The sequence below is a fragment of the Venturia canescens genome, chromosome 7 (genome assembly GCF_019457755.1).
Source record: "Venturia canescens isolate UGA chromosome 7, ASM1945775v1, whole genome shotgun sequence".
Taxonomy (NCBI): Eukaryota; Metazoa; Arthropoda; class Insecta; order Hymenoptera; family Ichneumonidae; genus Venturia; species Venturia canescens.
Genome location: NC_057427.1, coordinates 384,133 through 397,781, shown reverse-complemented (window position 1 = coordinate 397,781; position 13,649 = coordinate 384,133). Strand labels below are relative to the sequence as shown.

The 13,649-nt window shown below is 41.0% G+C and overlaps 1 protein-coding gene across 7 annotated transcripts in view; it reads left to right on the top strand.

The window, feature by feature from the left end:
• The first annotated feature begins 399 nt into the window (after nt 1-399).
• The window catches only part of alpha-Catr (alpha-catenin related), a 49,720-nt gene continuing 36,470 nt past the window's right edge, over nt 400-13,649 (top strand). For 5 of the 7 annotated variants that reach the window (XM_043423962.1, XM_043423959.1, XM_043423966.1 and 2 more), the window contains exon 1: nt 2,929-3,286. In XM_043423962.1, the coding sequence (XP_043279897.1) occupies nt 3,188-3,286 (99 nt within the window). In that variant the 5' untranslated portion in view covers nt 2,929-3,187. Of the gene's footprint in view, nt 512-2,928; nt 3,287-13,649 lie in introns of those variants that run through there. The other 2 variants (XM_043423963.1, XM_043423960.1) reach the window with 1 other exon arrangement.

Here is a 13,649-nt window from a genome sequence, read left to right as displayed (position 1 = left end):
TAAAATGGTAAGTAAAATGAAATGAAGAAAAGGAAAAACGTTGGAGCGGCGGCTCCGATGGTTAAAAGAAGGAAAAGGAGCAGCAGCGAGAAAGAGAGAGAGAGAGAGAGAGTTAAAAGTAGAAGCCACGAGGTGTCGTTGAAAACTGGTTCGACAGTTTCGGAGTGGGTTGTCGAGGCGCCGGGCGTCGTCAACGAGTTGGTGGCGTCGCCGTATCGGCATGGGATGGCGCTGATGGAAACCGGCGTACGTCGTATGCGTAAAAGTCTCGATAAAGAGGCACAGAGTAGAAGAGAAGTTCGAAATGTATGGGATATGGTATGGTGAAGAGAAAGAGGGGAGATTAGTGAGGTGACGAGGGAGGGGTGCAACGAACCCTCGCTCGCGGCACGGAGTCTACGGAGTGCTGAGTTGTGTTCGAATCATGGCGACACCCGACCCCGTAGACCCAGTCACCCTAGAGATTAAGACCCGTAGCATAGAACAGACACTACTCCCTCTAGTAAAACAGGTAAGGAAAAACTAAACGAAAAACAACCAAATCAAAGCAGCAACAAAACAATATCATTCGATTGTGTATCGTTGTAATCGCGTGTATTCGAATCGCATTAAACCTATACGAGATATCAACAAGAGAAAAAACAAACTTGTTAAGAAAAAAAGCGCTTAAACAACAAAGTGATTGTTAAATAATCACCTTTAATCTTAAACCCTCTTACGTTATCGTGTACAATGACTGTGAATTGTAAGATAAATTGGCTGCACAAGGCTATATAAATATTACCTTACTTCGACAACATACACAATGCACACGCTTGATCTGCTTGTTCAATTCAATATTTACATATATATATACACTTATACTTGATTTTATTTTTTTTTGTAATGATACCATCCTCCTCAACTTATTTGTCTCTATCCACTTGGTATTCTTCCGTGTGCTGCTGCTGCTGCTGGTTACGTGACATTTACAATTACTATCGCGAGAGCGATCCAAATAAGATGCGCGATAACGAGACGAAACTGGGAAAGCACTTGAAAGCCGGTTTTTTACAATAAACCGTTAGCGAGCGATCATACGGCGTTGAAGACGAGGAAAAATAGGATCGAGTGACGACGATCCCGGCGGGTAGTCCAGTGTGCAAGTGCAACGCTTATACGATGCGGAGCAAAAACACGAATTCGTCCACGAGTTGTGTTATAAGTATCAGTGGTAAAAGTGTGACGACTTTTGCTTCACTTATGTATGTGTGATTCTTTCTTCCTCCGTGCATGTGTAAGTATGCACGGAGTGGCTGGATGAGGGAGGAAGTGAAGAGAGTTTTGAGACACGAGAGGCAAGGGGGCCACGTTGTGACGATGCTTTTAGCTACTGGCTCTAGCGAGTGGGTTATTGAGGGATCAAAGGCATACGCGGCTATGGTGAGTGTCTGTGCGTATTTTTCCTCACGATGATCGAATTTTCTCTCGATTTATACGTCGTCGCTATGGACATTTTTTGTGCTTTCCTTCCGATTAATTCTTCAATCCAACTTATTTCGTCAAATTATTCAAATATAAACTGAAGCTAGCTTGACGATCGAAACTTTTGTATTGGTGCGAAATATATAATTTTATAATCCATCTGTTGAAAAATTTCAGGCTTCGAACCAAAATTTTCGAAAAATTCTTATATTCTCGACAGATTCTCATTTGCAATGAACAATGATTCAAGTTTGGGTATAGGTATCGATCGCCGATCAGTGTTCATTCTTCTTCGTCTTGAGTGACTTTGTAAACATGTTGTTGAATCCATCGCATCCATCGTTCTGCGCTGATTAGTGATACCAAATTAATAACTTCAGCAGACCCGGCAAACCCCTGCATGTATAGAAATATACGTTTACATCTCGGTTTTCTCGTTTATCGTTTTTGCAATATTTTCGCAGGGAAAATTATATTTCTTGCACCTCAGCTGATCGAATTATCCAGAGCAAAGTTGAAACGTTTTTCTTAGGCTCATGTCGAAGTAGTTGAACACGATTGTATTCTTTCACCAAACCTGAAGCCCCGATCCATTAGAAGGGGCAAAAACGCGATTTGATTGGTTTTTTTTTAAGTTGAAAATTTCATCGGGTTTCGGCAGCCTTTCCTCTATTGTCAACTCTTGAAATCTCGCGAACATCAATTCTATTTGAAAGTCGACAAACTTCGAATATGATAATTAAGTTACATATATGGTAAAATATAGCTGCGGAGAGCTGTTCGCGAATCCCCGGTAATCTTGAGCAGCCTGCATATCATCCGGATATTTGAGACTGGCGCGAGATGTCACACCTGACGCAAAAAGAAAGTACCAAAAGTCATACGATATCCGACCCGGATATGCTTAACAATAACGAAAAATCAAAGAACAATATTTCTAAAAAGTAATGAACAGAGCAAAGCAGGATATGTTGAAAATTTGAGGAGTGCGGTCTTTTATCGGTACATCGATACCACAGTCAAAAAATATATGTATATAGATGGCGGGGCGTCGAGGGTAACTTTGTGTTGCGATTCGTACGCGTGAGATGTTTTCACGCGTGGCAAAAGTGTCGATTTTCCACCATATGTCTCCATAGCAATAAAGCCGGTAGTTTTTCTCGTTTGCATGCACGTTCGTCGAGGCCTGAATCGCGGTATTATCCGCAAGTATCGTATGAGAATAAAACATTGGGGTCGGGGGGGAAATAGTTAAAGGGCTCGAAGGCTCGTTCGCTGGTTGTATGTGGCCGCCGCCGGACTAACAAGATTTGCGTGCGGGTACCTACTTAGTGAAACGGATCGACACGTCGAGGATAGAAGGGAAAGAAAGCGCGCGCGGGAGAGAAAGAGAGCGTCGACTATTGGTGGACGACGGGGGGTAGTCTGGTACCAGCACCTTCAATTACTGCGACACGTCTCGAGGGTTACCTTGTCCACGTCTCCATCATCTTCTGTTCCAGTCGTTCATAAGTAACGTTACGGTTATGAGATATTTTCTCTGATCGAGTTGTAAGGAAATTCGTTATCATGTTTCGAGTTTTGCGTTTCCAAATCTTTTTGCGAGTGTTTCGTTGAAATTCCTTCGATGTCGCGTGTAAGAAAAAAAGTATTGAAAATAGAGTCAGGAAATTTGACGCGAAGGATAATACGCGCGTGATAAGCTGGAATCGGTCAACCTCGCATGTCATCCGGATCGAGATGTTTCTACCTAGAAGATACTCGGTCCAACTGCAAGTCCTCCCGTTCAAGGAAGGACTCTCAAATTGTCATCCAATCGAACGTAACGTGTTCATGTTTTCACTATATCAATAAGCTCTTTTTTTTTCCAGTGTCTGCAATATTTTTTAGATTTTTCAAACGTTGACAATTCAATCTTTACGGTCATGCCCTTCAATACAACGATCGAAAGTACAAAATGAACATTGCATTGGAAAACAGTGCTGGACATTGAAAACCTGTAAGGGAAAACGGCCTTGCATGATCCTAAATTAGCAACAGATAATGATTTTTTTTCTTTTCTTTTTACCTGGTCAAGCATTGAAATAAGGTGTATATATATATAAGACCGCGCACAGCGGTAATACGAGGGTCTTGAGACTTTCTTAAACTCCTCCACGCCCTATCTTGCTTCCCGAAGCCAACTGTGACACCGACCACCCACTCGGTCGATGCCTTGCATGACCGTAATTCGTTATGCACCAGCACTGCATCTCGTATCTTATTCAAATTGCACAGAGAATATTCTAATGTATATTACGTTACTATATTAAATTTTGATAATATTTATATTTACGTAGTAAACGTGCTCAATTTGTCACTCGTTTTTCATTTATACCTTATTAAATACCTATATGCTTCCAAAATATGATAAAGCCGACGAGTTTGCATCGTTAAAATATAACTCGGAATTCCTTTATAGAGTCTAAGTTCGTCAAAACTGTGGGTGATAATTTAATAAGTAATAATTTATTCTCAAAAATACTCATTGTATCAAATATAACTGCTCGCGCAAAGATAATATTCGTTTAATTTTATTGATATTGACACTATTGGTAAATCATTGAAGATCATCATTAAATCTTTGCAATGTTGACTAATGAGTAGTCACTATACGAACACTCGGATGAAAAGAAGACTGAAAGGAGGTCTGCAGACAAGCAGCTTTTGAATCGAATTGAAAAGAAACTCAGTTCAAAAAGCCCCTGGGCGGAGTAAGCCGTCAATACCTATAGGTCACTACACAACACATGAATCTTCACGCTATTTGATACACATAAAGGGTGCAAAACTATTTTTTGACGCGGAGATATTTTCTGCTCTCTCCGGCCGAGTCTTAGGATGCTCCTAAACTTTATGCCCAAATTCGTGCAAATTCGTAGAAACCGGTTATTTTTAACAACAATATAACATAAACCGTTAGCCGCAGTAGGTAAAGAGTAGTAAAAATCAGCGAACGACGTGCGAGCTCAGAGATTATTTTTGAAAGTATGATTTAAGATAAAAAAATAAACAAACTGCCGGATTATCTTATTTTCTTTAATAGCTTGTCAATGATCGTAAACGCAAATCTTGAATGCGAATATACACAATGTCTTAACAGTTTCACGAGAGACAAAAAATCATTTACAGTATAGTGTTCAGTGTATTCAGCCGCGTTTCATAAACACAAAAAACAAGTCTTCGAGATGTATAAGTGCGGTGTGAGTTCACGTGCTATCGATCAATCGAAAATCAAACTAAATTTAATCAGGTATAGTGAAATGGAGCTCAATTCCTCACCTTCAAAATACCATTTATGGAATTGGTTCATATTGATTACCGGTAAAATGCCCAAAAAACCGGTAAAATGCCACAACCTTTATGAAGTTTTTTCCGAGACCTTTTCACCGGTTTAGTCTGTTTGAATTCGCCGTAAAGAAACCGTAATGAATATATTATATACATTTTTAAGCACCTCATTTTCCAGCAACAATATCGAACAGAATAAAATATATATTCTCCAAAAATGGGGCTAATACATAAATTTCTTGTATTGTTTTCGCGAAAACGTTCGATGGATGAAAAAATTAACAGCGTTAAGTTCATGGTCGATGTGTGGCTCCGTCGATCTTAAAGGATGAGCACTTTCGGGTTGGGCCAATATATACTACGCTTAGTGCGTAGTCATTCAGCCGATTTAGCCATACACTCGTTCTCGTGTATCAATTGCCGAGGCCAAGACAATTTTTCTGGCTTTCGGATGATGCCAATCAATGAGACCCCAGTAAAAAATACAGCCGCCTTTATCGGTTGGATTTTACAAAGCTCCCCTTGGCCCTCGTTAAAAAATGAAACTATTGCAACAAAAATGAGAAAAATGTAAAAATGCGATTCCGGAATAGCAGCCCCCATTTCTCACAACATCCTTGCATGGTCTTTACATTTTCGTATAATCCAAGCAAAAACGTCTCCCAGTCCAAAAATTTGGATAACCGAGTTTTTTATATTTTTTCAAAATTCTCTTTTTTTTTTTGTATAATTTTCAAATTAGAAAAGCATTTTTACAGGAATTTATATATTTTTATTACTGCCTACAATAATTGTATTTTGAGGACCATCAGCATTTTTGGTTACACCTGCGCAAAGATCCCACCTGCGCCTACCCGCGCAACTTTGACACTATAAATCGTCAGTTTTCGTCATTATTCACATTGCTAGACGTCCTATTTTCCCTTCGACCTAAGTCTTTCGTGTTGTTCAATTCAACTTTTATACCGGATAATGGCTCGACAGTTGCCGCAATGTTTTTTTCTATATTACACCAAATATCTGGAGAGATATGGAGTTACAGGTAACGGTAGTTGTTATTCTGTTCGATTGTTTTCTTTCATTTTTCCTCCTCGCTCCCGTTAACCTGAATGGTGAGAGCGCTCATCGCAGGGTGCGTTCGACTTTCACGCTGTATCGCCCTTATCGTGTCCCTATACAGCGGTAAGTTGAACGCGAAAAATGCATCTAAGGCGCATTGATCTCCGAAGGTGTAGTAAAAAAAAAGAAAATTCACAAATTCTTCCGTTTTGCTCCTGATTTCTTTTCTTTTTAGCGCTGGTTTTTGAGAGTAACAAACGAACGGAACTTTTCAAACTTCTGAAAAGTTTGTATTATATCCGCGATATGTTTTGACATCCAACGAATCGAGCTCTCAATGGGAGCGGCTTTTTATTTCCTAACTGTGCCCGATTCCATTCGAATCTTCTTGCTTTCTCAGTTACGTCATAACTCTCATCACATTTTACCTAGAGAAAAGGTTAACATTATGGATTCAACGACCAACAGCTATGGTAAATCAATAATTGCACTTTGGAATAACGGCACTTCGATGCAACAGATTTAAGCAAAAAGTTATTGATTTAGTAAACGATGATTTAGTACAGGGAGTCTTAGTGTCATTTACCAAAGACACGTACTTTCGAGTCTTGAGGCTTGACGTCAGAATGTATGCTCCACGCATTTTTTGTACCGAAAACTTTCACTCCATTATAAGCTCCAACGCGACAACAGAGACTTCGAACAACCTTTGTATATATATTTAACATTGCTTCTCCAAAGCTCGCGTCAGATTAAGGTTGAATCGCATCTGGAAGGAACAATTTTTTCCGAACAATGAAAGACGTTAAGATACGCATAGACGTTGAAACGCGTGTGTTGGGGTACTTTATTGGTGCCATTCTGTGTATCGATCATTCGAATGCGAATGGATTATGACGTTCCTTCGGTATATTCGTCTGGTTTCTATAAGCTGATAGCTCAATTTTATAGGAATCGTAGTTTTACCGGGCAATATACGAGGCCTGTGACGAACAATAAAGCCAAATTATTATTTCTATCGTAACAGGTGCTTACTTTCAGGTCCGGACGACAGCGCTTTCGGGCATTAGGCCAAACTCAATTTCCAACAAATAACTACTTCGCACCAGTAGATATGTGCATCAGAATTGACCGATTAAACGAACTTACCTGTAAGTGAAGTTCAATCGTAATTGTATGAAGGGCCTCTTCCGAAGAGATCACTTGGTAGTCCTCCACTCTGTGCCGATCTTACCACCTGTTTAAAGCTAAAAAACGAGACAGTGGCTCCCTCGCGCCCCCGCGGCGGCCACTCTCGGACACTATTCTCATTATTCAAAGTCTGTCGTAACGTGTATGGGGCTGATTTAAATCAGCTATGGGATCAAAGGAAAAAATTTTGCCTTATCTTTATGGGCGGGACTGATCTCTTCGGAAGAGGCCCTTCATACAATTACGATTGAACTTCACTTACAGGTAAGTTCGTTTAATCGGTCAATTGTATTTCGTGCCTCTTCCTCGAGATCACTTGGTAGATGTTTAAAGTTACGTTACGACTCAACACACTCCCTGTTTCGGTTATTACACTTCACGTTTGAACCGAAACTTTATTCCTATTTAACTCTTAGCATGTACGAGTTAATTCTTTTTTTTTTTTTTTTTTTTTTTTTTGATATTATAACTCACCGGATCGTGTTTATTATAGTAACGTTTACATAGTAATCTTATAAATTCAAAATAGCCTTGGCAAATTCTGTTTTATCTTGTACTATGTTTAAATCGTAAAACCTCGTAAATGTTTTGGATTCGTTAGTCCAGCCCGCTGTTGCCCTAATCGTATCAATGTTGACACCCACGCGTTTTGCCGCAGATGTCGAAGCGTGCCGGGTGCTATATGCTCCAAAACAGTCCGTATCAATTCCGCTCTCTTTTAATACTTTTTTGATCCATTTACTTAGAGTCTGCGTACCCACTGCTTTATGCGGTTTTTTGAATGATATAAATAAAATTTCCGTTTCTCCGCGAATTTCTTGTGTTACTTTTAGGTAGTCGAGTAACGTTTGCGCAGCGCAAATCTCTTTTTTATCGAAAAACGGCAGGATTAGTACGGGCTGCTTTCTCTTTGGCCCTGAGGTTTTTATTTGCGCAGGGATCTTAATTTCTATCCTGTCGTTTGATACATTTATATCATTAATGTTTATCAGTGACAATGTCTGTATTCTATGTCCCGTCACTAACGCTAACAGTGTCGCTAGTTTGCTAGACAGCTGTTTCAATGAAATATCGTTATTTGGTGTCCATTTGGCCAGACGTTCGAGTACCACTTTCGGGTCCCATGTAGAATTATACTTGGGTTTTTGTGGACGAATCTTATATGCGCCTTTGCAAATTCTTTTTATCCCTGGATCCTCTGCAACGTTCGGGCCAAATACAAATGACATAGCCGATCTATAACAATTGATCGTCGTGTACGAAGCTCCGTTAAAGAATTCTTCGGCGAGGAAATCTTGAAGTGCTGTAAAATTTATCAATAAGGGGTCCAACTTCTCTCGAACACAAAATTGACGCCATTTTTTAATCGGGCATTCGTATTGCTTCAACGTTGACTTAGAGACTGAGGCCAAGGCGATTGTTGCTGCCCTATCAGATATTCCTCTCCTCGCTAATGCTTTCTTGATAAAATCCCTGCTATCAACGACAACTGTGGCCACAGTGGATGGGGTTCTCTGTTAGACGAACGAAGTAGATCAATGTCTGGTTTAAATCTTAAAGGTTTCGATTCTGTCATACTCATAAACAACGGGTACCAGGGTTGTGACGGCCAGTCCGGTACTATTAAAATACCCCGTGAGTTTTCCTGCTCTATTTTTCTTAGCGTTTTAGTAATCACCGAGAAAGGGGGGAAAGCATAAAAGAAATAACGCGTCCAGTCAACTGTAAACGCGTCAACGGCAATTGACCCTGGATCCTTTTTCCATGAAATGTAACTGCTACATTTTTTGTTAGTCCGACTAGCAAATAAATCGATATCCGGGTTGCCCAATACTTTCCGAATTCTTCGAAAGGCTTGTTCCGATAGTGCGTATTCCGTCTCAGGCTCTAATCGTCTAGATTCAAAGTCCGCTTCACCGTTACTTTTTGACTGAATATATGAAGCGAAAAGCCAAATATTGCGACGTTCGCACCATAACCATATCTTTTTTGCTACTTCACTTAATTTCTTACTGCCCATACCACCCATGTGATTGATGTAAGAAATTGCTGTTGTATTGTCAATTCTTAACAGTAAATTGCAGTCGCTCAAGTTTTTTGCGAAACTTTTCAGCGCAAAAAAGGCTGCAAGCAACTCTAGGCAATTTATGTGAAGTCTACGTTCCTCTTGAGACCAAAAACCGTGAATTTTTTCTTCTTTGCAATACGCCCCCCATCCCGTCAACGATGAATCCGAAAAAATTTCCAACGAAAATTTGGAATTACGTATTGGTTTAACTATTTTGAGTATATTGTTTTTCCACCATTTGAAGTCAGCTTGTAACTCGGGGTTAATTTCGATAACGAATTCGTAATTGCCATGATTTTTTTCTAGTGCTCTAACCTTTTCTCTCTCGAAATTTTTCAAATATGCCCAACCATATGTCGCTGCTTGACAACAAAATCCAAGAGATCCAATAAATGAAGCAAAATCCCGAATTTTACATCTTTTGGTCTTTTGATATTTACGAATTAGTTTCAATACGCTTAGCCGTTTGTCCGGAGGTAATTCGACCTGCATTTTTTCGGAATTTAGACACAAGCCTAGAAATATACATTTTTTCGATGGGGATAACCTGCTTTTTTCATAATTAATCACGAACCCAAGCTTTTCTAAAAGTTCTATTGTTTGATTGGCGTTGTCTAAACAATTTGTTACCGAGTGACCGAACAGTAATATATCGTCGAGATATATAACGGACATGAGTCCTTTTTTCCTTAAAAATGTAACAGTAGGTTTCATAATCTTTGTAAAAATTAACGGAGCGCAGTTCAAGCCGAATGGTAGCACCATGAATTCAAAAATTTGACCTTGGAACGAAAAGCGTAAATATTTTCTATGCTCGCTCGCAATAGGCACGAGGTAATACGCATCTTTAAGGTCTATCGTTACCATGTAACAATCGCGATACATAAGCCTCTGTGCCGTTCTACTGTCTTCCATTTTAAAATGTGACGTGTCTATAAACTCATTAAGAGGTTTAAGATTTAATATTAGCCGATTAGATCCATCGGGTTTAGGCGTTAGAAAAATTCTCGATATGAATTGATCGTCTTCCGCATCGCATTTTCGAATTGCTCCCTTTTGCAGCAGTTTATCTATTTGCTCTGTTATGTCCTTAATTTCTTTATTTGACCACGAGAGTTCGCAGGGCTGCTGCTGTTGACGAATCTCTGATTTGAATGGTATTTTAAATCCTTTTATAGTGTTTAATATAAATTCATCGGATGTGATTGATCTCCAATTTTCGGTAAAGAACTTCAGCCGACCAGCCGAACTACTCACCTCCTCTAGTTCCGCTTCCTGTGCGACCTGTGACTCGTTGAGTAAGACTTGCGGGGAGAAAACTGGCGTTGCTTGTAATGCCCGCCCCACGACTTTCTCTGTGGTGGTCGTGTTTGTATGAATTTCCTGCTCGTCTGCTGAGGCGGGCCCCTCGAGTTTTTTGTCACGTGTTTGGTAGCGGTTTTTTCTGGTAGTTTCAATTCCTTGGTCGATTTTTCGAGGAGCTTCGCCGCTTTCACTTGCTCTTCAAGCTGTTTGCCGAACAGAAATTCATCAACCTCCGCAGTCTTGAGCGTCTCCCTTAATGAAGCTCGAATGTTGGACATGATCAGTGAGCGTCGTGTTAAGGTTTCGTCTCTTTGTAAATCGACAAGAATTCTACAGCTATCGCTTATTTTTTCGATTAGCTCAATCGATTTTATTTCCTCTTTTTTCAAAAGTTGGGATAGAATCGAGCCCAATACCGATAAACAAACGGTCACTTTTTCTTGTTTTTCAGCCAGTCGGTTGTCTCGGTTCGCAGCTGATTCATGCACTGAAGACTTTAATTCTATATTGAGCTTCGGCGCCTCTAAGAATGCGATGTTGACCGGTTGGGGATGCTTGCTTAACAATTCGGCTTTTATATCCTTTGGCAAGCCGTCTTTATAAATTTCCTCCCAACGAATTTGTATGTCTTTGTGCACGGGCTCTGTTAGTTTTTTGTCTGAACGCAGTCGTTTGCCAATAACGAGTAATGTTTCCTCGTCCAGCGTTATGTCCTCTTCTACCGACTGTGTGGCCTTGCCGCACGGGTTTTCTATTGTTTTTTCTACCGACCGAGTCGAGGACCGGTCGGATAACACGAGTGGCCTGGCCGCTCGTGTTATCCGTTGCGCTCACATTATCTGTCGCCTCGTTTGTGTCATTTTTAGGCTCCTGATTAAGGTTATGCTCCTGGACCGAGTGTAAGCTTCCTTCATGCTCGTACGACCTGGTGCGTAAACGTGACCGTGAACTGTCGCGTGAGTGAGAGCGATAACGAGAGTGTGAGTGTGAAACTCTCTGTCGCCCCGACACGCGTGAACGTACGCTGTCGCGGGAGCGAGAACGATAACGAGAATGTGAGCGTGAAGCTCTGTGTCGTCTTGACACACGTGAACGTGATCGTCTCTCTCTCTCAATCTCATTTTTCTCCTCGTACTCTGTCGCCCCGCTGCTTGACGATGAATATTCATAATCTACGGCCAGAAACAAGGAAAAAAGTTTCGTTCATTCCAAATGTATATCAATATCCCTTGGATACTAATATAGCATTTTTCGCATTTAGCAGTCCTGAACTGCTAGAAGAGCGGGCCTGACCCGCCCTCCTTTGCGACATACTACGCCTGACGTAGATTTTTTATCTTTTTTTTTTTTTTTTTTTTAACCATTGAGCCTGAGAGAGATATCGAGTGCGACTAGGATGCTTCACGAGCCTCCGTTGTAACGGCGTCGAGTTGATCTGGAACAAAATATAGGCTAACTTACGTTTCTTATGGTGTTTTCGTCTTTTCGTTTTCCGCATCTTCTTCTCGAGCCGTTTTATACGGTCACGAAGATCTTTTTCTTCGTCACTTTTCTTTCCCATTCTCTTTTTTCTCCTTCTTCTGAAACTAAAACTCCTTTTTCCCTTCACGAGTGTGTGGTTCCTTCGGCACCAAAATGAAGAATGAGAATAGTGTCCGAGAGTGGCCGCCGCGGGGGCGCGAGGGAGCCACTGTCTCGTTTTTTAGCTTTAAACAGGTGGTAAGATCGGCACAGAGTGGAGGACTACCAAGTGATCTCGAGGAAGAGGCACGAAATACAATTTCGTTAACCAATGCTCTCGGCGTGTTTATCAGACGTGACTTTATCATATTTAATTATATGTTTATAGTCGATTGAAATTTTCTTACCAGTATCCGCGATATAAGCTTTTCCGGCGAACAATGTGCCAGAAATTAGGGCTAGATGCGCGGTGCGCGGTGCGCGATCGCGTTCACGTGCAAAAAATAACGTCAAAGACACACCGTTTACGTTCCAAGTACACAAGTTATTGCACAAGAATACATTTCGGTTCTCTTTACGCATCGATTGAGAATACTGTCGTGCTGGCTTTGCTGCTCATTCTTGCTCATTGTTGTATTATTTGCTGAAGATGATAGATTGGGATCGTTTGGAAAGATCAAGTACCGCGGTCGTGTTTCGATGCCATCAGGTATTAAAAGAAAGTCTGTGCAACTTATTTTCTCTACCAGTTGTTTTTTCAAAGTAGAACAAATTAAAACATCGGGATTATTAATACGTACACTGAATTTTATTTTCTTTCGAAATGGTAGGCTCACAGTGATACACGTTCAGATTTCTTTGTTATTTTCAGCTATTATATACATAAAATGATATCTGGAGTAAAAGCCTGAAAATAAGTGGCACTGAAATAGCTTCCATCTTCATTTCCATCCGTACATACGAATATTTCGTGATATCTTTCGCCATAACGTGTACACATCCTTGTTCAAGTTTGAACAGCGCGGAAAGTGTGACACTTTTCAATAACACAAGCCGTAAGCCGTACTTGAGAAAGCATGCAAGGCGAGAAGGTCCAATTCGCTTGAGTCGCGGAGAAATTCGGTGACGGGATAATGATCTACGCGCGCAAGAAAGAATCGGTTCCAAGCAGGCCATGTACAGATAAACTCAGGAGAACGAGCACGTGCAGAATAATTTAGAAAAAAAAAATAAAAAAATAAAAGAAAATGAAAGAAAAAGTCGAAGAAGAAATTGAGATTTCGCGGCGAAGGTACGGGGGTTGCCCGGGGTATTGATTGTCGTGGCGGACGCGTTGAGAGTGCGCGCACCCTGGTTTTCCTCCACTTCCTCTGTCTTCCATTCCTGCCACGGTTTCCAGCGCCATAGCAGACCAACCTCCGATTTCGTATCTTCGTCTGGCACCCGGGGCCTATGGAGCTCTTTATTGGGGGAGGGGGGGCTGGTTTTGCTACTGGCATCGTTGCTTTTTCGCTGCTACAGAGCGCGTGAGCTACGGGATTAGAGTTCAGTCTTCCCTAGGCACTCGGCAGGCCAGTACCTATCTCGATTGACCGACCGCTAAATTACATTCCTTATCACACATCAAAAGAGACAGAATCACACATTTGCACAGATACGCGCGCGCACGCACGCACACTCGTACACAAATACTCACAGGCACGCGGTCATACATTCATAACTCACGGACGCACGCGACAATCCTCAGCCGCGTAAACTTCAGCAGATAGTT